Source organism: Cloeon dipterum, chromosome 3, assembly GCF_949628265.1.
Source record: "Cloeon dipterum chromosome 3, ieCloDipt1.1, whole genome shotgun sequence".
In the NCBI taxonomy this organism is placed as follows: Eukaryota; Metazoa; Arthropoda; class Insecta; order Ephemeroptera; family Baetidae; genus Cloeon; species Cloeon dipterum.
The window spans coordinates 35224426-35249372 of NC_088788.1; the positions used below are offsets into that span (position 1 = coordinate 35224426).

At 46.0% G+C, this 24947-nt stretch overlaps 4 protein-coding genes across 5 annotated transcripts; 2 read left to right on the top strand and 2 right to left on the bottom strand.

Annotated features, from left to right (window-relative positions):
• Window positions 1–2514: 2514 nt before the first annotated feature.
• Nubp1 (NUBP iron-sulfur cluster assembly factor 1) lies at window positions 2515–4850 on the bottom strand. The gene is made up of 9 exons (XM_065485247.1): window positions 4736–4850; window positions 4572–4676; window positions 4361–4494; window positions 4046–4114; window positions 3952–3984; window positions 3808–3898; window positions 3483–3748; window positions 2826–3012; window positions 2515–2627 (listed from the first exon to the last, which is right to left on the bottom strand). The coding sequence occupies exons 1-9, from the start codon at window positions 4764–4766 to the stop codon at window positions 2578–2580; spliced, it is 966 nt and encodes a 321-aa protein (XP_065341319.1). The 5' UTR covers window positions 4767–4850; the 3' UTR covers window positions 2515–2577.
• Window positions 4851–5712: 862 nt separating this feature from the next.
• LOC135939741 (tektin-3-like) lies at window positions 5713–7933 on the top strand. Its single transcript, XM_065484286.1, has 8 exons — window positions 5713–5810; window positions 5867–6085; window positions 6146–6378; window positions 6432–6541; window positions 6798–6946; window positions 6998–7220; window positions 7271–7438; window positions 7675–7933. The coding sequence occupies exons 1-8, from the start codon at window positions 5728–5730 to the stop codon at window positions 7870–7872; spliced, it is 1383 nt and encodes a 460-aa protein (XP_065340358.1). The 5' UTR covers window positions 5713–5727; the 3' UTR covers window positions 7873–7933.
• A 15-nt stretch (window positions 7934–7948) lies between these two features.
• On the bottom strand, window positions 7949–9679 carry LOC135939745 (cytochrome c oxidase assembly protein COX11, mitochondrial). Its single transcript, XM_065484293.1, has 4 exons — window positions 9352–9679; window positions 8439–8594; window positions 8213–8380; window positions 7949–8163 (listed from the first exon to the last, which is right to left on the bottom strand). The coding sequence occupies exons 1-4, from the start codon at window positions 9553–9555 to the stop codon at window positions 8017–8019; spliced, it is 675 nt and encodes a 224-aa protein (XP_065340365.1). The 5' UTR covers window positions 9556–9679; the 3' UTR covers window positions 7949–8016.
• A 535-nt stretch (window positions 9680–10214) lies between these two features.
• puf (ubiquitinyl hydrolase 1 puf) lies at window positions 10215–24930 on the top strand. Of its 2 annotated transcripts, none has more exons than XM_065484282.1 (34): window positions 10215–10507; window positions 10576–10675; window positions 11130–11379; window positions 11432–11608; window positions 11991–12419; window positions 12480–12767; window positions 12819–13082; window positions 13158–13756; window positions 13818–14121; window positions 14593–14929; window positions 14987–15188; window positions 15243–15603; window positions 15660–15836; window positions 15889–16098; window positions 16156–16446; window positions 16507–16890; window positions 16942–17265; window positions 17322–17885; window positions 18263–18832; window positions 18888–19126; window positions 19179–19302; window positions 19439–19726; window positions 19781–19939; window positions 19996–20190; window positions 20248–20704; window positions 21002–21285; window positions 21340–21530; window positions 21598–21775; window positions 21830–21949; window positions 22004–22120; window positions 22405–22869; window positions 23140–23385; window positions 23445–23627; window positions 24008–24930. In XM_065484282.1, the coding sequence occupies exons 1-34, from the start codon at window positions 10462–10464 to the stop codon at window positions 24422–24424; spliced, it is 9540 nt and encodes a 3179-aa protein (XP_065340354.1). In that variant the 5' UTR covers window positions 10215–10461; the 3' UTR covers window positions 24425–24930. The 2 variants fall into 2 exon arrangements, with proteins under 2 accessions (XP_065340354.1, XP_065340355.1); XM_065484283.1 differs by having other exon boundaries at window positions 19454–19726; window positions 24008–24929.
• The last annotated feature ends 17 nt before the right edge of the window (window positions 24931–24947 follow it).

Below are 24947 nucleotides of genomic sequence, written 5' to 3' on the forward strand. Positions count from 1 at the left end.
GAGTTTAAAGATCACAACAATTAATCCACACATGCAGTAAATTGCTTTCTAGATTTGAGCAAAGGAAACCTAACCTTTGAAATAGACCAATTTTAAAAAGCATTCGCTCCGCAATTTTCATAGCTAATTATGGTATAATACAGTTTTTATTTCCATGGACAGTGAGCAGCCTTCAGAGCTGCCCTCAGGTGCGAATTCTGCAAAGTGGTCGAGCTGGATGCTGTTCATTTTTCCGTCCAATGAGCTCGCGCTCACATAATCTTTTGTCATCATCAACACGGAAAATCGCTCACCCATTGCGACGAGCAAAAAAAGCAATATTACACCTGATTTCAGCGATCGAAGCTATATAGTAGGTGCACGCCTCACTGATGTAATTTTTAATAGCACTGCTTTACTCGTTGGTTTCATTTAGAAGTCGGGCGCGATGCGACTCCACCTTTTGAAGGCACGTCAAGGCCAGCGCATCCGACGCACTTCCCATTTCTCAAATTTCGACGCGCAACATTCGTCAATCATCAGGCAAACGCAAATTAATGGCCAGCGTCCTCCGGTCTAATATCTGGGTCGCCTTGGCCATTTTCCGCGCGCGCGCCACTGCAAACAAGATAATTTGCCAAATTTATTCCGCACTCTATAAATATGCAAATCCAAATTCCTCATCGCACGTCGTTAATTTTTATTAAAAACGATTTGCTCCTCAATCAATTCAATTTCCAAACGCCTTTTTTTAATTTTCGACCGCACGTGAGCAAATTAGACCAAAATCAAGCTCCAGATAAAATCTCTCATGCAAATTGAGCCGGCAGCGCGGAGACAATTTTTTTTATTGCGTTTCAGCTAACTTGCTCTCCTCACTTCGACAAATCCAATGCCAAAGTTTAGTATCTGCTCAATGTCGTCCTGATTTACTTTTTTTCGAGTGACGTCCTCTTATTTATTGGCTCTGGAAGTACTCGCACTCTTTGCTGGCGAATAAATGTCTCAGTAAAGGACACGGTGCAATTCAGCTGCACGCTTTGATCTTTACATGAATCTAAATTAACTTCTTAACGTGTTTTATTCAAAAGATTAACGTAATGTAGGTTGAATATTAAGTGATTTTAATAAAAATGGCAAAATTACTTAAATAGCTACTTAAGAGAAAATTATTGATCACTGGTATCCTATAATTCCCTTCAAAACTAAAGAATCCGTTAAGGAATAAGAGCCAAAAAAGCCTGGTTTGTCATTCGTTTCCATGCACAATTCAATTAAATTTCAAATCCCTAACCGTACTAGCAAATCAAGTTAATTTATATTTTACTATATTTGAATACTTGTACTTGTAGAATTAGGAGAAGTATACAATTGGCTAATGCAAAAATACTGTTTGATTTTTATGTGCTTTCGCGTTATTTATCCTTTATTTGATATTTTTGTGAGTTTTGGTTTTATTAAGTATTATTGAGAGAATAAATTATCGAATTTTGGTAAATATTTAGTTAAACTTCAGCTATTTCTGTGTTGAACCCTGCTTGTTACTCCCATGCATCGTCATCTTTCAGGAAAATCAATCTCTCGCAGCTTTTGTAAAATTGAGATTGTCTCAAATTCTGATGAAGGTAAATCATCAAACTTTGTGCCAAAAGATGCCTTTCTAGACAGGCAGTGACTTGATTATTTTTTATTTGTTAAATTTAAGTAATTCTGAGTTATTTTTTAAAATATGAATATCTAAAAAAAACAGTCTCATTATTATTTTCTAAGTCTGGAATAAAATTTGAACCCATAAGTGTCTAGAAATGTTCAAGATGGCGAAAAACTATAAGTTTTTGAGACACAGATGCTCAAAGGTTGAAAATTGAAAATAGCCATTTTTTAGTTCAGGCAAATATAGTTAAAAAATCACAATTGAACAATCGGTTGATTTTTACCCTCGGAACATGTTTATGATCTTTCCTCAGATCACTTAAGGCCACCGCAGGACAATTATGAAATCGAACACTGGCGCCAGGGTAGCCCTCAAGCGATCAACATCATTCAATTCTCATTTGTAGCCTTTTTAACGACGTCTGACGGGGTCTGTAATGGTTCGATTTGCAAAATCTGCAATTCTGCACGCAATTGGAACGGCAAAATCGAGAGCTTTCGGAATATGTGCAATCCAACCCTTTGGAAGCCATCAGGGTGTTCAGGTACGAGATTTAGGGTACACGAGGGAAGATAAACTAAAGCAGATTGCAAGCTATCAATTGGAAACCCAGGAAGGACAAAATAAATAGACAAAAATACTCAAAATAGCAGTGTCCAGTTTAGGGAAATTAAAGATAATTTACTCTCTGAAAGCTTTGCAGCAATGAAATAATTATATTTGAATGACGGTTGTAAATTTAGTAAGGAAGTTATCTCCAGAACCAAGCACAATTTGCTTCAAGATGTTAATCTCTCGCCTCAAGCCTTTGCCGTTTACTGCCTCATTATTTTTACGATATTTGCATGAAAGTGGACAGGGGATGGAAGAAAAGGCACCGGTTAGATAAAATAATGATTTTCAATTCATTTTACACTATACAAAAAACACCCATATTTGTATCTTCAGTCTTTTTCGTCGTCCACCGTGACAACACCACACACATTTAGCAGAGCTGGGAAACAAAATTTTATCAATATGTTATTCTCCAAGCAGAGTATATGGTAAAGTTACAGTTTCTGCCGCGTTACACATCTCGCAAGTTCTTATGAGAATCCCATGTTAAAGTAGGGGTGGCGAAAACTGTAACTCGGCGGCGAAAACTGTAGCTTTTCCATATTAATTAAGAAGACTGGGAACTGGATAAACACACCTTTGATAACAGCGTCCAGTACTTTGGCCGTGGGGGACTCGGAATCATCCTCAAGAGCGCTCTCTCCCTGGTCGCAGGCACGTCCGACTCGAGGGTCCAACGGCAAACTCCCCAAGAACGGAACTTTCAGCTCATCAGCCATCTTCTCAGCTCCGCCAGAGTTAGCAGGAAACATGTCGGTTGGTTTCTGTTTAACGCAACAAAACGCCCCTCTTTTAGTATTTAGAGGAATTTGTTTTGTTTGGTGGAAGGAGTTCATTGAAAATACCATTATGAAAATAGAGACATAATACTTAATCTCTTCAAAAACAAGGTTTGAAAGTTTATGGAATTTTAATAGAGGTCTCAGCCGCGATTTTTAAGGTGGTGGCTGGCGGTACCGGCTTAGCCGATTTTTTGCCCGGTGGCTGGCGCGGCTGACAATATTTAAAACATGAAGTTCGAAGGGCCGCAAGACATTTTTTACTGCGTTTTTTTTTAATTTTTGACCCTTTTTCATCGGCGGCCACCGGCTGTTTATGTGACCCAAAATTTGCCAGCTAAAAATTTTGCCTCTAAATTTTAAGAAGCGCCATTAATGTACAAAATTTTAACCATTGCTGGTTAAATTAAAATAAAATAATATCACGGGATAATTTTTCTAGAATTTGATCTTACAGTGCATTTAGGGCAGATGAATGTGGCCATATTTTCGATCACACCAAGAACTTTGATGCCGGTTTTGCGGCAAAAGTCGATCTCCTTGCGCACATCAAGCAAGGCAACTTCTTGCGGGGTAGTCACCACCACGGCGCCGGTCAGGTTGGCATCCTTCAGGTACTGGACAGCAGAAAGGTGCTCGTCTGAAGTGCCAGGAGGAGTGTCCAAAAGGAGGAAGTCGAGGGAGCCCCAGTCGACCTCACTTAAAAACTGCCTGATCATACCTGAAGGATTTAATTTTAATGAAATGGTAGGAAATAAACAATAAACGACAGTCTGTTACCATTTTTCTTAGGGCCTCTCCAAATAACTGCATCGTCAGGGCTTTCAAGCATGAATCCAACGGACATGACGCTTAAGTTGTCGTTCACAAACTGTTAAAAAAAGTAATTAGTTATTATTTTGGCTGTTGTGAATGAATTCTTACGATTGGGGACCACCCAGCATTGCTCGAGTGAACCTGTGGACATAAAATTCATCACAATTTAGAATCCGTCGATCAAATTGCAATAAAAACTCACAGATTCATTGAGCACGCCCATCATCCTGGGGATAGAAGGGCCGCAAATGTCTAAATCAACGACTCCAATCTGTAACAAGGGAAAAAACAAATTGGATTTCCCCCTGGGTGCCAGTTTGTGCCAGATGAGAGAATATTATTGCATATCGATCTGCAGCAACCCGCGGTTCCCCCTCTGGCATAATATATGGGTCACTGTTCCTGGGAGTGCCTATTGATCTGCCAAAATAGCTGCATGGCAACCGGCAAACAAGCCCAAATATTCGCTTTTTCGCCAACGGAGCGGCTGAGGGTGAGTTCTGGTAAGGGTGCTTACATTTTTGTTGGGGTCCTTGGCCAGTCCTCTGGCAAGCAGGGTGGTCACCGTGCTTTTGCCCACGCCTCCCTTCCCGGACAAAACCAAAATCTTGTGTTTTACATTCTCCAGTCGCTCCTGGACCAGTGCAACTCCTGGAAATAAACATTACAAATTTGATTCCTCTGCCATTGTAATAATTCACTTTATTTATTATTATAAAAGTTCATACCGGGGTCAGGTCCCTTTGGGGCTCCAGAAGCGCAGATTGTTTGGTTGGGACAGCCGGCACAGGCAGACGCTTTCCCTGCCGAATCACTTGCTGTTCCTGGGCAGTCTGCAATTCGGGAGCAAAAATGTAAACAAATAGTTTCAGCGGAAGACTGTGTTTCTTACGCTCGGCTGCATTTTCTGGGACGTCACTCATTTTAGGGGCTCTAAAAGTTGAAAAACAAAAATCGGAGCGATCGAGTGTGTGAACAAATCTTTAATCAGCTGCTTGAGGCTCGAGCTGTCGGTGCGTTGGTAGATCGATGAAAAAACGTAACCGGTATTAAAACCGTTTATAAATGAACATTTTGTTTTTATTCGGTCACATTTTCGGTTTTTAGGTGAAAAGTAATAAATTTTGATATGCCTCTCGAACGTAAAATATATTTTTATTTTGTTTTATTAGAGAAAATACACAAAATACCGGTTTTAATTGAATTTTGTGGTAGCCAATAAGGGCAGCTTTCGCAGCATCGATCTTTATTGGCGCGATGGGAAAAATTGTTAACGTCACGAGTGGGAGGACAAAGGACAAAATTGGCAAAATTGGTATGAGGTATGAGGACAATCAAAAGCAAACTTAACGATATTTACACCAGAAATACACATTTTTACGAGTTTTACGGGACAATTTTGGAAAGCTTTGACACCTGAATCTCAGCTACTCGTGGTGCAAATTCAAAATTAAGGCATGCTTTGGACTCCTCTTGCTGAGCCCGATCGAATTAACTTTTAAATTTGATGTCCTACGTCAAGGACATAATTGTTAATTTTTAGTTTCTAATTATGAGGTCAGATTTTTAGAAATGTGCTTAAAAGATGTTCAAGGACATGTGTGAACCTTTGTGGCCAAATTCAAAACTCGAAAAAAAGGATTTTTCAACTTTTCCTTTTTTTTTTGAAATTATTTCTAACTCCGAATCTTGAAAGTTTTAACAATCAGAATGGCAAAAACTGCACACCGTTAGACTCGTATTGACCTCCCCTAAACAGCTGTTTCGTTTGGGTGTTGATTTGTACCCTTCCACCCCCAAATTTATATAATTCAACCCACTTAAAAAATTTAAAAATTACTCTCAAAAATATTTTTTTATTTTAGTAGGAAAAGATCTTGGATTATGGCGCTGCGTCTCGGAGGTGGCGGCGCCGCAGCCATTTTTGACTCTGTAGGCGACACTCAAGCATCATGGGCCCCAACCAAGTGAGAATAACAAAATTCAAGTCCAGTTTATTTGTTTATCTATACGCGACTAACAGAAAAGCTCCGTACATTGCTGAGCCAGCACCGTTTGCGCTGTGCCCGAACCTGCCCAAGATCGCGCAGGAGAGAGGAGTGCTAAGCGCGACCAGGGCTGCTTTATACTCGCGCCACACGCCGCACGAATGGCTGCAGAACAACATGCGCAACTACCACGAGGCAGACTCGACGAGGAACCTGGCTGAGCGGCTCAGGAGCGAGGCTGTCAGGGTCATGCGGTAAAAAAAAAAAATCGCTGACGAGAGGCTCGACGATTTTTTTTTTTATTTTCCATTCAGGGAGGCGCAGGAGTTGACTTCGAGCGCCCAGCGCGATTCAGGAAGGCGGCTTGGCGAGCGCATCTCGGACACGACCTTCTGGCAGCACGAGGTGTCCGCAGAGCTGGAGAAGCTGCTGGCCGAGAGCTCCCTGCTGGCAGAAACTCGGCGGTCGCTGGACAAGGCGGCCAAAGACTGCGATGGGCCCCTGCACGTGGCCCAAGAGTGCCTTTACCATCGTGAAAATAGACAGGGTTTGACCAAATTGGGGAAATAAGCGTCTTATGTAAAAAATTATGCTCTTTAGGAATCGACTTGGTGCACGACCAGGTTGAAATAGCACTGCTTTCAGAGGTGGATACACTCAAGTCTTGCCAATCTCGTTTGCGGGCGCTCCACGACAGGGCCACTGGCCAGGTGACGGGATTCACTAATTGTAAAGGGTGGCCTGATTGAAAAAATCAAATAAATTACCTGAATTTGTAGTTTTCAATTTTTTTGCTTAATTCAATGTTGTTGGCTAGTCTACATTAGGCATCGTTTTAGCACAGAGTTCATTGAATTTGTAAAAAATTATTATCTTCTGGTTTTGGCAAATATTCATTTTTTTAGTATAGTTCTATTATTTTAGTGGAGCAACCTTTTTTAATTTCTGGAGTTTAAACATTTCCAGCTCCGTTCGAACAGAGCGGCCCAGCATGAGCTAGAGAGAGATTTGCGGCACAAGGAGTCAGCGCTGGACATCGACTCAAAGTGTCACGGGCTGTCAAACCATTCAAAAGAAATCAACTTTTACTCAGGAATCGAAAAGGTCGACCCAACGTGAGTGCAACTATAGGAAACCTTCCAGGCCTAATTTAAAATTTTCGTCAGGGTGAGCGTTCCTGAGACATGGGCGCAGTTCAGCAGTCGGAATGTTCAACGTTCTGCAGCCGAGAGGGCGTCAAGTCGACAATTGCGTTCCGAGGCCGACCTGCTGATCTCAACGTGCTCCTCTGAGATGTGGGACGCGTGGAACCGGTCGAATAACAACCTTGCAAAACGCTCATCGGAGGTGATGGACACAAAATCCAAGCTGGAAATGCACCTTCACAAGGTCACAAAGAGATAAGATTAGGGAAAAGATGGTTTATTTCCTTGATGTAGGTCCAGCAAGAAATTTTCGACGTTGAGCGCAACATGTCGCAACTGCGCCGCGCAATATCAGACAAGTGCGCTCCGATGAGGGTGGCGCAGACTCGGCTGGAGGCTCGCATTCACCGGCCTGACGTGGAGCTGTGCAGGGACCCCGTGCAGCACAGGCTCGTCAAAGAGGTAATCTTGTGCCACACGCGAGAAAGGAATTTTGTTTAGAGGTCTCAACCGATTTTTTTTTTGCGGCTGGCCTTCTCCCCGGCGGCTGACAATGTTTTAAACGTGAAATTAAATGTGCTTAGCAACCCAAAGGGCCGGAAGACATTTTTCTTCCTCCTGCACTTTTTAATTTTTGACCCTTTTTCACTGGCGTCTGGCTGAGACCTCGTAAATTTTGTCCGTTTGTCTCCGTCAAGGTGCACGAGATTGAAAGCAGTGTGGAGCGACTGCAGCGCAAGTTGGCCGAGGCGGAGGCTCAGCACCAGCAGTTGCTGCGCACAAAGGCAGCCCTGCAGGCAGATCTTCAGGTCAAGAGCAACTCGCTGTTTATCGACCGTGAACGCTGCCTTGGAATGAGGAGAGGCTATCCCCTTGGATCCTCTGTCAAGTATTGAGCTTAAGTGCTCGAGTAGTCATAGCATAGCCAGTTAAAAGTTGAACCAAAATAAAATAATGTTCGTCTAAATGAAAATGGTGACTTTGTTAAAAAATCAACTCGTTTAATGCATTTGTGGACTATTCATTCATCGCAGCACTTTTTATCTACTCTGGTGGTTTGGCAGAGGCAGTTTAAGACCTTCCCGCGCCTCAAAGAAAGTGTATGACAAGGTGATCGTCTCTACATACTCCATCCTTGGGTCTGACACAAATTCAGGATCGATGTAGAAGAAAACAGGCATGTCAACCTGAAAAAAATTATAAAAAATGGTAAGAAATATTTCATGAAGGTCTTACCTCTTCGTTAGGGTTGAGCATCTGTTCTTCGAAGCAAAAGCATTGAATTTTGTTAAAGTATTGGCCCGCCTCAAAGGGGATCACATTATAAGTGCTAATGCCAATAACAGGTCGGTCTGTAGGGTTTCGCGCTTTGTAGAAAGCCAGGGCGGTCTCACCGGGTTTCACCTTTGAAAAAAAAGTTGTTACTAAAATATCCCAAATTATGGATCTTGAGTGATCTTACTAAAATCTCCGGTTGCTGAGGCTTGAAGTTCCACCGCATGCTCGCACCAAGGTCAGCGTTAAATTTGATCTTGATCACTCGGTTCTCGACCGCCGACATCGATGCCACCTTTTCCTTGTCGTGACCGACGGCTGTCGTTCCACCATAGCTGTAGGCCTAAGAGAAAAATTGACTTAGCTATTTTCTTGTAGAAAATCATCACTAAATCGCGTTACCCCTTAAGAGAAAAATGAGACTGATTTCATAAGCGCTTGCAGGGTGGATATTTTGGTTAATTCAAACTATTGGACTCATGAACAACATACAATATTTTTATTTTATACAGTAAACAGGAATGTTATTTTTTATATTTCAATTTTCAGCTTTGTCAATTCGTCTTGCAAATTAGCAACTTGAACCGAGAGCAATGCTGCCTGGCGAAAGGCCTTCTGGGCCTGCCGCATTTCCGTCGGGAGGAGAACCCCAAAGAGGCGCGCAGGGTCAGTGACCCCTTTTTCCTCCTCCAGACTGCGATGGCCGTCAGGGTCGGCGGCCACGTGAACAGCCGCCTGGTGGTCGCTCTCTGGACCTGGCAGCTGTGACGCGGAGACTCGGCCTGTGCCCACTTTGTATCGGGCGGTGGCGAGCAGATGGTAACCCTGAGACATAGTGGCTGCCAACTGGCCTCGCAAGCGCAGTGTCTCTTGCATAGTGTGCACCAATTGAGCCACTTCCCTGTTCTCCCTCTCCACCGTCGTCTGATCACTGCAACTGAGTGCTCCGAAATCAGTCTCACTTTTCAAAAATAAAAAAAAAATTATACATAAATAAAGAGCACAAAAAGCCAGCATCCCCTGCAATTATTTAATGTTTGGTTTGGAGCTTGAAGAATGTCGTTCCAACTGCCCAAAATGTTACGTCAAAATTTTCTAACCTGGCAGAACATTCTGTAGAGGGGCACGGCGGCGTAGCTGAGTCCGAGGGTGAGGACTCCGGCAGCTGCGACATAGTAAACAGTGCTGCTGCCACTTTTCCTGCCTCCACTATTACTGCTGAAATGCCTGAAATTCCTCGCTGAAAATGCGGGGAATGATCGTAGACAAATGCTGCCCCAGGCACGTAACCCGCCAAGCAACATCGGCCGGTCTATCGGCCCGATTTTACACAAAAACTTGCAAAAACTGTGTAAAAAGCGAGCTTCCACTTGAAAGAGCGAAATCACCTGGGTAAGGGGGCGTGCCGCTCGAAACCGAAACACCCGGCGACAACGCGTGAATGCGCGAGTGGAGAGGGATGACGTGATCGGCGATGTTTCGCTGTTGTTTTCTTCGCCAATCCGGGTAGGCGGGTTGGTCCAGGTCTAGGCGGCAACTCAAGGAGAAATAATATATTATTATGACAAAAATATAAATAAAATACGGAAAATACGACGCATTTTTTAACATTACTTAACTAAGTTAAACTTTTACTGCGAAATGAAAACGTAAAAATTTGTAAATTCCGTAAATTCGATTCATGTATGATATGAATATAATTTTCATAAATTCATTCATTGATATGTAATGTTATTAATAATTATTCCTGATTATTTCTCTAATTCACTGACAGCTGCAGGGAAAAGTCATATTTTTATTTTCTATTGAACGTATTGAACATAAAATTTATGCTATCCGGGAATCATTACGTAACAAAGCGCAGAACACCGTTAATTGCGTTCATTTTACTCAACTCATCATTTTGGTTCGCGGATTTTTGTTCCTTTGGCATCTGAAAGGGGCGTGGCTACTGCCAGCAGCGCTGTAGTGTGGAGAAGTGGCAGACTGGCGAAACTAGTAGTGCGAGCAAAGCAAAGCAAAAGCGAAAAGGAGAGAAGAGAAGAAGTGTAAGAGAAAGAAAACACAAGAATTGGCGGCCGAATTTCGGCCCCCTAAGGTGATCGGCATCGAGGATTGGGCGTGTCGGTGTGCCGAACGGCGACGCCGTTTCGTCCGATTGGCGGGCGAGGCGTCGACGGCGGCGACCGGCGGCGCCGACTGACGCCGCCATGTGCTGCGACAACTGCGGAGGCCTGCTGCAGCTGCTCGAGACCTGTGAGAGCAAGATTCGGCCATTCTTTGGCCAGTCGGACCTTTAATCGAACCTCTGATCTCTTTTGCAGACGAGCAGCAGGTGCGGCAGAATGGCGTCAACGAGAGACCAGTGCTGGCACCGCCGCAGGTCGAGGTGCTCGCAGACTTTGTGCACGCGTGGCCTCAGAGGTACGAAGCCCTTGTCCCTTCTGTAATCCTCCGGCTTTGTCCCTGAGATCTGCTGGTGCACCCTGGCGATGAAAAGATCAGGATTCGCTGTTGTTAGAACGCATTCCAGTGCTCGGCTCTCTTTCTTGTCAGACGCGTACCTTGGCGTCAATTCTGATCATATAATAATATTCAAAAGCATTCTTGATGACTTACACGACTCCTTAGCCAATGGAATGTAGTGTAGGGTCTATATTGGGTCTTTGGACAAGAATCCTGGGTGATATTTGGCTTGTCGCTGGTTTGCTAGTGCTTCTGTCAAAACATAAATAAACAGGGTTGATAATGCCTTATCAAAATTCTCTAAAATCCGTCTTAATCCAAGGAAAAGCTGTTTCACGTTTTTACTGTCGTTTCGCAACACAAAGAAATAAAAAAATTCCACGGCATCACCTTCAAATCCGTTTGATTTCAGACACTGTGCATGCGTGCTGCGGGCTAGCAACTTTGAGCGTTTCAACCTGGTGCTGCAGAGTGTGATATGCGCATCGGTGCTGCAGCTCAAGGCCCTCAAGGCGGAGGGCACCGATGCAGCGACGGCGGCCGCCTCTGGAAGCAACGGCTGGACTCTGGAACGCCGTCTCCAGCTGCTCTCTCTCCTCTCGAAAATGTTCACAATCAATTTCCCCTTGTACTTGGCATACAAGCACCACGCACACCCAAAAGTGAGTTTTTCTGTACCCTTTTGCGAGCGGTTTTATTAATTTGTTTGGAAAGGTTGAGGAAATGTGCGAGCAGGAGGCCTCCATGTTGAGCTCCTTCTGCGATTTGGGAGACGGACCCCTTGGCGGCGAGGGAGCCCCCTTGTGGCTGCTCAGATATGTGTGCCTCTTCTGCAAGAGTGGAGGACTCTTTGCCGCTGCTGAGCTCTTCGAAGAAGGCGTTCACCTAGAGGTAATTTAAAATAAAATGGCACTAAACGATTCAAGAAAATTCAAAGCAACAAATGAATGAATGTCTATTATTAAACTTGCTAGCATTGAATGGAAAGAATGAACTTGCTTGAATAAATAATTATATTTATTGCTGGAACAGTCGTCCAGATTATATTGAAAGACAAAGAAATAATTACGCTCGCAGGTTTAATATATACACTTAATGACTCTACCGTGCGTGGAAAATTAAGTCTGGACGGCTGAAATGAAAGTTCTATGAGAAACAATTAAATAACAAAACAGCATTGAGTATTTGACCTCAAAAAATCATTTTCATGCAGTTCCATTCAGTTTTTCGTAAATTTAAAAATTCAGTGAAGCTGAACGAACCGTCCTTTCAGGTTGGAGTTGCTCAGGCGGTGGTGACTGTGGTATGCAACCTGAAGCAGTGGCTGAACGGTCGATCGGTTGGCCAGTTGCTGGTGCCCCTCAGGTCGCGGGTACTGCGCTTCCTGTGTCGCCTTCCAGATCGAGAGCTTCGCTTGCCAGCCGCCAAGGCACTCGCCGAACTGGTTTGGGCTCTGGCGCCCCCTACTTCAGCGCCCCCACAGCTTGACCGGGACGGTCTTGAGTTGGCCTTTAAGTATTTTGGCAGCTCCACACTCACAATGCGGCTGGCGGGTCTCGCTCATCTCAATCTCCACCTCAACCTCTGCACCGAGCTGGCCGGCGCTGACGCTGCTGCAGACCACTGTGCTCGCGCACTTGCCGATTGGCTCATTGAGCGTGACGTTGTTTCACACATTTTCGGCCCTAATCTTCATGTTGAGGTAACTTTCTCTCAGCCTTGAATTGTTAATATGATTTTTGACACGCAATTAAAATTTCAGGTTATAAAGCAGAGCCAGTTAGTTCTGAGCTTCCTAGCGATGGAAGGTCGGTTGACCAATGAGCATTTAGACGTAATTTGGGCGGCTGCTCAGCAGAAGCACTGCGCCCGGCAGGTGCACGACCTGCTGCCGCCGCTGATCAAGCACTTGGAGGCCAGGCCCGTGCTGCACCTGTACCGCCTGCTCTGCCGACTGGAGCCCAAAGAACACACCGAGCAGAGTCTCTTCCTTGCCGCAGCCCTAATTAAATTCATATGGAGCTCCAGTAGCTCAGACGCTATTCTTAAAGTAAGTTGAACTTGACATACTGGTGATGAAACTAATCTCTAGTCTTTGCAGGCGCTACCAGCAAGGCCTCACTCGGCCACTTCTGACGAAAACAGTGTTAGTATGGATGAGGAAGATGAGTCTGAGGACGGTCGCAAGACCGCCAGCACTGCAAGTGACAAAAGACCGCCGTCAGAGAGTTCAGTAGCCAGCAGTGGCCGACCGGCTTCGCGCCGCGCCCTGCTGCGTCCAACGACAAGCCCTGATTCCGACGAGGATAATAAAATGGTTTCACAGTTCATGATGGTTGATGAGGACGATGATGAACGATCACAGGTATAAATTGAATTGGTTTAGATGATGCGTGCTTTAACCCTGAGATAATTACAGCTTTACGACAGTAAAATATAGTGTAAAATGTTCCAGGCGAGTAGTGCTGGAGGCTTGCGAGGCATGCTGGGCCCTGAAGCTATTGTGGTGGGCGCCGAGGGAGGTCCAGTTAGCGTGACCAGTCCCTTCGAAGGCCCTCCTGGCGGATCAGGCCCCGGAGCCCATTCTGAAGAGGAAGACGAAGAGGGCAGTTATTCATCCCGAATGAGCACCAAGTCTGAGAAAAACATGGCCGACTTTGAAGGCGAAGATGAGGAGGAAGAGCTGTCGCAGCTAGCAGCCGCCTCGGCCGTGGCAGTCGCAGCTTCCGCTGCTGCGGCCGCAGCAGTGGCTGGTGAAGGTCCTCGGCTGCTGCAGCTCTTCGGAGGTCCCAGGTTTCATCATCATCAGCGGGTCACAGACGCGTCCGCAGTGTTTGCTCAGTTCAACGTCGAGGAGGTTTGTGCTGAAGGCAACACATTATTGTGGGACCTTCTTCAGGACGAGACTATCGAGCAGTTGTCAGACGGACTTGCCCTCGAGGCTGAAAAAGCTATGGCCAACTTGCTCTGTTATAATGTGGATAGGTACATCAGACTCAAGTTTGTGGAAGGGTGTCTGGACAACCTGAAAAAGAACAGGTATCGAAATGAATCGCCACCAATAAGATTTTTTGTGGTGCTCAATTAGTAATTTTCACAGATGCGTTGTGGTATCTCTACGTTTGTTGCCCAAGCTGCTGCAGTCCCTGCAGGGCGTCGGCGGAGGCCGAGGGGCTATCAGCTGCATACCTAGCGTCGGATTTGAGCATACTGCCGTGTGGGCGGAACACGAGCACCACATGATGGCCCACTTTTTTGCCAGCTTGGAGGCCCTGCGGAGGGAAGGGCCGCGCCATCCAAATTTGTTCCCTCTCCACCTTGAGCTGCAGGTCAGACTCAACTTTCTCACAGCTGTCTACTCCACCCCCGTGACGCCGGACAACTTCAGACTTTCCCTAGAACAAGTAAGATCTAATTCCATTCTAAATTACTTTTAAATAAAAATATTCTTGTGCAATGCTGTGGAGGGCTCGTCCCCTATTTTTGGTCATTCATCATGAGAATTTTGATCTGCATGTGTTACGGAAAAGTGCGGGTTTTTGCTGTGTCAGAGTCAGAAATTAAGATTTTGTTTTCAAATCTTTAACTAGTTTTGGATTTTTTTAGAGAGCTTGTAGGTTGATTTTGATTTGAAGCTAATTCATATCATGAGCGATTTTCGTAACAATAAAATTCCAGCAAAATTGTTCAAATTTTTACTGACATATTACATTTTTTTTAAGTTAAAATAATATTTTTCTTTTACTTGAGTATGTTGGTCCACATTCCTTTTTCATTCTGGATAGACGAGGCATTTCTGCATATACATCACTGAAATGTCTAAAAATTGGAGTATTTTACTAGAAAAATTAAAATTTGATCGCCATGATTTCTAGGTGGACATCTTGTGGCGATGTTTGTCTGAAGAGGGTCGCTGCTCGGACGAGCTGGCTGCCTGGCTGCTGAGCCAGGCGCGCAGCACGGGAGGCCACGGCCCACCTGAACTGCATGCCCTGTCGCTGGAGGCCCTTAAACATCTTTACCTGCACAAATTGCCGAGCGTGCGGCCGGAGACGATCAGCATGGTGGGCCTGTCGCTGTTCCAGCAGCTGTGCAATCTGGCCCGAATGGCCCAGTCCGCCCCGCAAGCCACCCCTCTCGCCCCTCTCAAGGGTGTAGACCCCATTGGCTTGCAGCACCTCTGGAAGGTGGCTCTCAAAGCCAAGAATACTGGTACCGAATTCTGCGATGCGCCTTAATTTACAATATTGAGATATATATTTAATGCAGAAGTGAGCATGGCAGCGATTCAGTACTTGAACAGCTTCTACGTTGGACGGCAGTTGGAGCTGGAAGCCGAGTTTGTCGAGCAGTGCATGGCCCAGTTGCAAATGGCAACCGCTGAACTGGGCACAAACCTTGAGCTCAGCCTCACCTACATTCAGCGAGCGATCATGCTGCTCAGGTCGCATTTAGAGATATTTAGAAGAAGGTACGACGCTTGAATTAATACAAAATAACTCTTTAAGCTTGATTTTTGTTTCAGGTACGCTTACCACTTACGCCGTTGGCAGTTGGAAGGTGAAGGTGTTGTGTCCCACATGGGTCAAGTGGGGATTGGGGACGGGACAGCATTGAGAGTTGTAGTGCAACCGGCTGGAGTGCCGGACAAAGCGACTCTGGAACTACAGTCTTGTGACCTGGTGGCTGAGCTACGTGCCGAGGTGGCTCACTGGTACGAGGGCCTGCAGGCGCGCTCGCTACTGGCGCCTGCTGCCCCCCAAAGTACGCCTGTGTTAGGATCTCTGCTCGCTGACGGCCCTATTAGAATCATCACGCAAGGCCAGGAGCTCAGCACTGAATTTGACGAAAAGACTTTGCATGAAATGGGTTTCAAGGATAACCAGGTCAGTGTCATTTAATTTTCTTAAATTATTGATCGATTGCTGAACTAAACTTTCAGTTGATCTTCATTTCTATGGGCGCTGCGAGACCAAACAAGAAGCGTGATGAGGCGGCGTCCCTTCTTCCTCCGCCGCCTAGAGACTCATTGCCAACCCTCTTGCTACTTCAGCAGAAGTACTTTGACCAGCTTTTCCAGCTTCTGCACACCCTCAGCTCTCTCCAGCCAGCTGACGTGGTAAATTGCCACTTTGCCGAGCTCTTTTATTTTACGCGGATTACTTTTGTAGAACATGAAGGCTCCTGTGCTCTCTCGGCGCGTGTGGGAAATTCTTACGGTCCTGCCGACCAGCCCAACGCTGTTGAAGGGCTTCCAGGCAATAGGGACGCCAGGCAGCGCCCCTCTAGAATCTCTACTTGACCCCTGCAGCCCCCAAAAATTAATGTATTCTTTACATATTATCGAATCACTCAACAAAGCAGCTACCAAGAGACTTAAGGTAAGTAGAACGCATTTATTGCCGTTGGTTGAAACTAATTGGAAGAATCATTGACAGGCACACGAGGAAGAATCAAATGGCGGCGCGGAAGGTGGTCTGTGGAGTGAGCGTTTCATCCGAGCTGGAGGCTTAAAGCATTTGCTCTCCATATTCGCGTCTGGGGTGCTGCAGGGCGCTGGCGAGTGGCAGCAGGACTGCTTGGCCCAGTTGCTCAAGCTACTTTGCCAACTTGGAGTGGCCCACGAAGGTCCTCAGGGCAGCAACGCTGATGCTAGAAAAGCAAAGCACCGACTGGCTGAAAGACTTGCTGTGCACAGGCTCAATGAACAAACTTTGCAACTCATGCCGGTTAGTATTAGCTCTGGCGATAATAGAAATTCGTCATGCAAGTAAAAATTAAAATTCCAGACTGAATCAACAATGGACCGCATCACTAGCATTCTCCTGGAGGCGGCTGAACAGAGCCGTGGAGGTGGCGGAGGCGGCCTCTGGGGCCGTGCGCAGGTTGTGCACTTTGCAATGGCGTTGCTAGTCTCCTGGGTGCATTCTTCTGAAGAGGCCAAGACTGCTCTCTTGTCTTGTGGTCGACTGCGCGTGTGGCTTCAACGCCTAGTGCTGGAGGATCCTGAGGCTTCAGTGCGCAGGGAGGTTTGCGCAGCCCTGTGCAGAATGTGCATCAGTCCAGAATCTTCCTTGTCACCGCCCCTGCTGGCGCAGCTACTGCACTTTTTGTCCATTGCTCAGGAAATGAAACCTCCACTACCATCCTCAGACTACCATGACGAGTCAAAGGTGATTGAATTTGGTTTGACAGTAGTTCTGACTTAACGTTGTATAATTCAGGAGTTCTTTGGTCCTTCGTCAAAAGACTACTTTTGGTTGATGTGTCAACTGATGGACAATCTTTCAAACGCTGCCCATAATGTGGACCTAGAGGAGTTGGCGTCACGTGTTGCAGAGGCCATCGAGGCCAGGGACTTTCTCGATTCTCGGCCGCGCGAAGATGAGGGGCTCGTGGGGCTTCTCAACCTGGCCACTAATATTGTCAAGCATGATCCACCCTTCAAGACAACAAAGGATGGTGGTCTGCGTCTCCTCTCCACAACTTTTGACATGCTGTTTAGCCTTCCTGACCCTTCTAATAGACTGCTGCCAAAGTGCAAATCGGTGTGTAGGCTAAAGTTTTAATTTTCATCCGTTTTTATAATTAAAATCATTTCCAGAATGGTGCTCGCACCTCTGCTATTGAACTCCTGCTGGAGCTGTGCCGGCGTGCGCCAACAAACTTCGCGCAGCTGCACAGCCGCCTGCTGGCCCAGCACGTAAGGGAGCCCATGAGGAACAGCCCCGGAGGCAGCCAGGGTCAAGTGCCCTGGGATTACTGGCCTCACGAGGATGGCCGAGCTGACTGCGGCTTTGTGGGTCTGACCAACCTAGGCGCCACGTGCTACATGGCTGCGTGCGTTCAGCACCTGTACATGATGAAAGAGGCCAGGGTGGCCATCCTGAGGGCCAAGCCGGACTCTGCGGCCAAACATGCGGCGGCCCTTGAAGAGCTGCAGCGCATGTTCGCCTATTTGCTCGAGTCAGAGCGGAAAGCGTATAATCCAAGAAGCTTCTGCCGCGTTTACCAGATGGACCACCAGCCACTCAACACCGGCGAACAGAAAGACATGGCTGAGTTCTTCATTGATTTGGTCTCAAAGCTAGAAGAGATGACCCCAGAGTTGAAGCGGCTTGTCAAACGACTTTTTTGTGGACAGCTTTCCAACAACTTTGTATCACTGGTGAGATAATCTATTTTTGTTTCATTTATTCATTTTTTCAATAATGAGGGAACCATAGGGTCGTTCCGCTCTGAAAAACTTTTTTTCCTCGATCTCGTGATGTTTGCATGGATCATAAGATGTTCTTGTACGTTTTAAAGTGTTCTTGCAATTTTAAAGGTGTTCTCGCGCGTTAAATATAACTTCTTGCACGTTGAACTAAATGTGTAGCACAATAAAGTTGGGATTAATTTTTTAACCAGTTGAAACTAAAATTCCTAGAACCCCCTTTCCCTTCTCCCAGGTGAAAATTTACCCCAGCCTTGGACTTTCGATGGTTCCTTTTTGACTTTGATAATTTTTTTATAATGAAATAAATTAATTAATGTGTTGCGCAGGACTGTGCTCACGTGAGCCGAAACGTGGAAGAGTTTTACACTGTGCGGTGCCAGGTGGCGGACATGCGGAATCTTTACGAAAGCTTGGACGAGGTCACTGTCAAAGACACCCTGGAGGGTGACAACATGTACACGTGCTCTCAGTGTGGGCGAAAAGTGAGGGCGGAAAAGAGGGCTTGTTTCAAGCGCTTGCCGCGCATCCTCTGCTTCAACACTATGCGCTACACGTTCAACATGCTGACCATGCTGAAGGAGAAGGTCAACACGCACTTCTCCTTTCCACTCAGGCTCGACATGTCGACTTACGTAGAGAAAAACCTGATGCCGCAACATCACCAAGGAGAAGCTAGTGAAGCTGAGTCAGCGAATGGAGACTCCAGCACTAAAAAGGAGGAGGAGGGTTTGGAGTACCAGTTAATCGGTGTAACTGTCCACACTGGCACTGCTGACGGTGGCCACTACTACTCATTCATCCGAGCGACTGATAAGTGGTTCCTCTTCAACGACGCTGAGGTGAAGCCTTTCGATTCAAATCAACTAGCCACTGAATGCTTTGGAGGAGAAATGACGGTAACTAGTGATTAAATGTGGAAAGAATAATTTTAACGCCTGGTGGCTCTTGCAGAGTAAAACCTATGACTCGGTGACTGACAAGTTCCTGGACTTCAGTTTTGAAAAAACCAACAGCGCTTACATGCTCTTTTACGAGCGCGTCGATCCTTCGGGAGAGACGGTAGGCAATAGAGAAACAATCAATGGTCATGGGGAGACTATAGAACTGAGCAAAGACCTGGAAGATTGGATCTGGAATGACAACCGCAGTTTCCTGCGCGATAAAAACATTTTCGAACAATCCTACTTTCAGTAAATATTCTACTCTACATTTGATATCATGTCCCAACTCTTCCATTTACAGATTTGTATGGCAAATGTGTAGCTACGTGCCACAAAGTCTTCCTGTAGGCGCATTTCCTGATGAGCAGCTTGCTCAGCTCACAACCTCTTTCTTCCTCGAAACTTTTGTCCACGCCAAGGAAAAGGTGAATTTTTTTCCATATTATTTGTAGGAGTGTTAGTCACTATGTGTTTTATTTTTATTTTTTATTCGACAAACTGTTTTTTAACATATATGCATTTTGTATGGTCAGAATAAACAAACAAAATAATTTGAATTAGAACCTTTGGTTGCAGCCAATGTTGGTTCAATGGGTGGACTTGGTGAGTCGGCAGCTGAGCGCCTCGCGGGCAGCTGGTGAATGGTTCCTCGGGCACATGGCTTCCGACCCTTGGTGGCCTCACGAGCTTTTTATCCGTTGCCCCATGCAGAATGTGCGCTCGACCTTCCAGCGTCTGTGCTTGCTGATAGTGTCCAAGCTCCGGCCGCATCACGCACCCTTGTACGCCAAAAGCTCCGATCCAAACGCCTCCTGCGTCACAAGATTCGTAAGCACCCTGCTCAACATGGTGAGGACAATTCTAATTTTTGCGAAGAGCTTGGCATTTAATTTAATTTTGCAGCTGGATCCGAGCGCTAAAAGCCACATTAGACACCTGACAGAATACTTCGCCTTCCTGCACGAGTTCTGCAAGCTGGGCGAAGAAGAGTGTCAGTTTTTGATCTCTATCCACGCCATCGCAAGTTTTGTCTTCTTCCTTGTCGGACCTCTTGATGCTGCTGTAAGATTTAAAAATGTGTACTCCTTACAACTATTATTAACTTCCAACAATTTCAGGGTGAAATGCTTAGTATAAGTGATGAAGAAGATGACGAAGAGCTAGTGGCTGCACTCCCCACTGCTGACAAGTTCAAACCTACTTCCCTCGAGAAAATGATCACATTGGTTGCAATGCTGGTGGAGAAGTCAAGAGCCGAGGACCAGCGCCTCCAGCTGTCTCAGGTGGACCTATCTGCAATCACTGGTGGAAAGGTGAGCATTCCATTAAAAAATATATACCAATTTCTAAATCTAACTTTTTTACGCCAGGGCTTTCCATTCCTGTACCTGCAGACAAAGGAGTCGATAAATCTCCAGCAGACGCGCAATTTGATTTTCGCCCTGACGCGTTACAACGAGCGTCTTGCCGCTCAAATTGTCTCAATGGTGTTCTCGGCCGTGGCCAAGCACTCCGAGGCTGGCGCAGAGAAGGCCTCTGGGGGCAGCGATTCAAAAAGCTGGCAGGCTTGTCAGCCCTTCTTCAAGCTCCTCAGTCTGCTGACAGATCCCGGAGGGCCCGGCGGAGGTCCTGCAGGGCTGCCCTGCTTTTCGCAGCTCATCGTGACTCGAATTTGGGAGGCTGCCGAGTGCTGCCCCCAGAGCAGTCTCGAGTGGCTCACGGTGCAGGTGCCAAGAAACAAACTGGCCGCCTCCTGGGTGCTCGATTCGCTTGACAAATGGGTCGAACCCTACCTTTTGGCTCACAATAATCAGCGAGTCAGAGCAGGTGAGTTGTCATTTCTCACTTCTCACAAGGTCTTCTTTAGAGGTCTTAGGGCTGGCAATCTCCTGGAGAGTTTCTCAAACTTGCAGTGCAGTGTGTTTTTTGCGGTTTTTACCTGTTTCTTGCGGTTTATTATTGCACTTAATTTAAGGCGGCGGCTTAGCTGATTTTTTACCTGGCGGCTGGCCATTTTTCTCCTGCGCTTTTTAATTCTTAACCCTTTTTCACTGGCGCAGCGTGGTCTTTAGTATATTTTGATCAAACCTTTTGTAAAAAGTGGTAAATTTATTTTTTCCTCAGCTGCTGCGAATCTTCTGGTGGCTTTGGTACCAAACGCAAACTTCAAGAATCAATACCGACACCCACGCAACATATTGGCCAGCGGGGGGCGTGCTGGGGGCGTTGGAGACCCAGTTATGAGCCCAGAGGCGACGCAAGTACAACACAAAATTTACGGGCTACTGCTCGGCCTGCTGAAACCAGCTCGGCAATACATTGACGCGGCGGTGCACGGCACGACCAAACTAGGCGTATTCTTCGCCCTCATCACACACTTTGCCACCTCACGCACTGAGAAACTCATGGTAGGGTTGATTCCATAAATAATCATTTCGGTCAAGTAATCTTTGTTCTCTCAGTTTGGCCAATACTTTTCGGACCTGTGGCACATCTTCCACCCAAAGCTGTCTGAACCTGCCATCTCGATTAACCACAACAAGCAGACATTGCTTCTCTTTTGGTATCACGTTCTCACCGACTGTCCTGAAAACGTCACTCTCATACTTCAAGACACTGCCGTTGTCAAGAACATCGCATTCAACTACATTTTGTAAGCTCTACCAATCGAAAAGTCTAAACAGACTATAATATAAAATTTTGTTTACTGCGATTAACAGGGCTGACCACGAAGACCAAGAGCTGCTTTTGTTTAATCGGCACATGCTTCCTCCGTACTATGGAATTCTGAGGTTGTGCTGTCAGCAGTCACGGACTTTCACCCGACACCTTGCCAACCACCAGAATCTTCAGTGGGCTTTCAAGAACATCACCCCCTACCATATACATTATTCAGACGTATGATATCCTGAAATAAAATTTAATTTTACTGACTAAATTTAAATTACATAGGCGGTGGACGAGCTGTTCAAGCTGATGCAGCTTTTTGTGACCAAGTATCCAGACTCGACTGAACAAGAGCTGAATGACATCTCCAACTTCCGTAAATCAACCATACAACTCTACCTTCAGGTACACAAACAATTTTGGTGCCTGAAACATTATTTAAACATGCCATCCTTGCAGACTATCGAGGGTAGAAGTAACTGGTCCACCCTGGTGGCAGCTCTGCGTGTTTTGATAGATACTGATGAAGACAGACTTTTTCTTGTGCAGCAAGGAGGACTTTCTAATCTCTTTGAGGTAGGCTTGCATTTAAAATAACCCTGCAAAGAGCCCAATTTACCAGTTAGTTTCGAAACCGCCAAAAGATTGTGCCAACGGTTACTTTTGATTTTAACGCTGGGCATTCTGCTCTTAAAATGACGCTGAAAACAAAAATTTGTCCAGCTAATCGACATAGAAATGTCGGGAAATATTTTTTATTTCAGAATATTGATTTTCACGTTTCTGCAGCGGTTGGCTTAACCAAGAAATTTTTTAGCCATAAATCGCAGCAAAAAATAAATTAAAAATTGTTCTCTCAGGCGCTGGCTGCTGTTCACGTGATGTATCACGAGGCCACGGCATGCCACATCGGATCCGATTTTGTGGAGCAGCTCATCGTTTTGCTGGATATTTTAAGAACCCTGCGCCTGGCTCGTGAAGACGGGCGAGAAGTGGCAGCCTTAGGTCTTCGGGAGGCTGCTGGCGAGGCTGCCCGCCGACTGGCCACCCTGCTGAACACGTACAATCCTGCTGAGCTGCGTTCTGTCGCTGTGACCATCCTTACTGAACTGGTGCTGCTGCAGCCTGCTGAAGTGGTGGGCACCCTGGTGCCGTTGCTCACGCACTGCCACCTGGCCTACCAGGAGGCAACCAACGCCCTTCCTTTGGGACCGTTCTTTCCCAGAAGGGGCCACAAAATCCCGCCCACCTTCAAAAACAACGTGCGCCCACAAAGACCCATGGTCCAGATGATTGTGCCACACATACATCTTTCTGTCGTCAAGGTTAGTGCTCAGTCAGTTTGGAGAAATGCTGAAAGAGGTGAACCGATAAAAAATAGATGCCTCCTCCCGGCAGCCTGAAATACTCTTTACTTCCCTGACGCCAGGGTTTGATTTCTCCCCTGTTCTAATGGTCTTTTCAAATTGAGGTGTGAACCAAAGCATGTTTTAAGTGTAAAACCAATAGCTCATTTTATTTATTTAGCTATAACAGAAATTTAGTAAAATGCAGTTTTTTCATCAGAACTAGCCTAATTCCGTTTATTGTTTCAGGGTTGTGACGAGGAGTTGGAACGCGCTTTATTGGAATTCTATGAGCCGTACCATCGTTTGATCGACCTCATAGTGCGAGTTGCCCTGAAGACGCATTTGGCCACGGAGGCCCTTGTAAACCTGAGCGCGATACTCGGCCTTGAAGGTCTTCCCCTCCAACTGGATATGTTTCCCTGCCTGTGGAACCAAGTGGTGCAAGCCTGCGAAGCTACATCTGATGCCGTCCCAAACCAAGACAAACGACACGTAAGTTTTCTCTCTTTTTTACCTTTTATCAGACTGAAATTGTGTATTTTTTTCTTCAGGAGAACCACCGCTTGCCAAGGCTCAATGAACTGCAATCGGTGGAAGGAGTCGATGCTCGCTTCGTCCAGATGCTGGCGGAAAACGCCTTTCTTGTTAACTATGTAGAGACTGTGCTGCTTGACGAACGGCTTGCCCTCAACAGACCGCCTGTCCACGAGTTTGTTGCAACCTTCTTGCCAAAGGTAGAAATTATATTTTCTGGGATAGCAGCAATTTTAAGCTCGAAAATTTGAATAATCTGTCAAATTTGGCTTGAAATTTTGTTTCTAGACACTACTTAATGAAACAAATAGATTGGGGGGGGGGGGGTATTTTGATGTTTTAGAAATAAAAATAGTAATAACCGGGCTTTGAAGGTTTTCAATGGTTAATTTTAACAGAGAAAAAATTGAGTAGACGCGATTTCCTATTTTTTCATAGTTTTAACAACTTACCTTGGATATTTTTTGGTAAGAACGTAAAAATAAAGAAAATTAAAAATATTATGTAACCCCTTAGCTTTATTCTTTATTTATTTAATATTTTTTTTAAAAGAAAATTACATTATCCTTGTTCCCTTCAGGTCCAGCGGCAAGTCGTGAATGACCAAACGCGAGCAGTGGTGGGCAAGTTGGTGGAAGAGCTGGTGGGTGTGGCCGCGTCCCTCGACCTTCAGGCGCAGGCTCACGCCCTGAACGCCGACCTGCGCGCCCTGGCGCTTGCCCTGAGAGCCAACGCGGCTCCGAGCATTTCTCCAAGATTGGCGCCCGCACTGCGGCTGCTGGAGGAGCGACTGAAGCCCGAGGAGGGCCACGAGGAGCCCCTGAGCAACCCCGCCGGGGGCGGCAGCCCCTCGGACGCGAAGAAGGCGCGCCTCGACTCGTACGACGGACTGACCAATGGCGACGACCAGCGGGGGGTGTGGCCCGCGACCCTGCGAAAAACACTGGCCGACCTGCGCGCCGCCCTGCCCCCCACCGGTGAGAACTGCGCCCCCTAGTCTCTCAGTGGGCCCCCTCGGTTGCCCCCTTGGGGCCCCCGAGCCTTTGTGACTCATGATTATTTTTGTTCTCATTCAACTTGTTGATGATGTTCGATGATCGAATGATAGATTTTTCTGTGGCTGTGCTCGCTCAACTCTGATGAACGATGATAACTCGCGGTTAAATTAAGAAACTCTGTTAATTGACTAAAGAATTAATTAAGCACTGAAGTTGAAGAGAAACCAGCAGACTGCCGATTCGTGAGAAAACTGAAAGATAAATTATGAAGTCTCCTCTTCGAGAGTGAAAAACAAAGTGTTCCTTTTCCCCTCCTTCCCAGATAGACCTGACCCCTCCCCCCTTTTCAGCCCAACACACCACACCAGAGAAAGTTTGTTTTGGGTGTAAACATAATTAAAAAGTAATATGACGATGATGCATTTTTTAAGCTTAAAAATTTGCGACGAAAATTTAATTTCGCTCATTTACGAGAGAATGTTCAGATTTGTCGAATAAAAAACGCTTATCGACAACATTGTT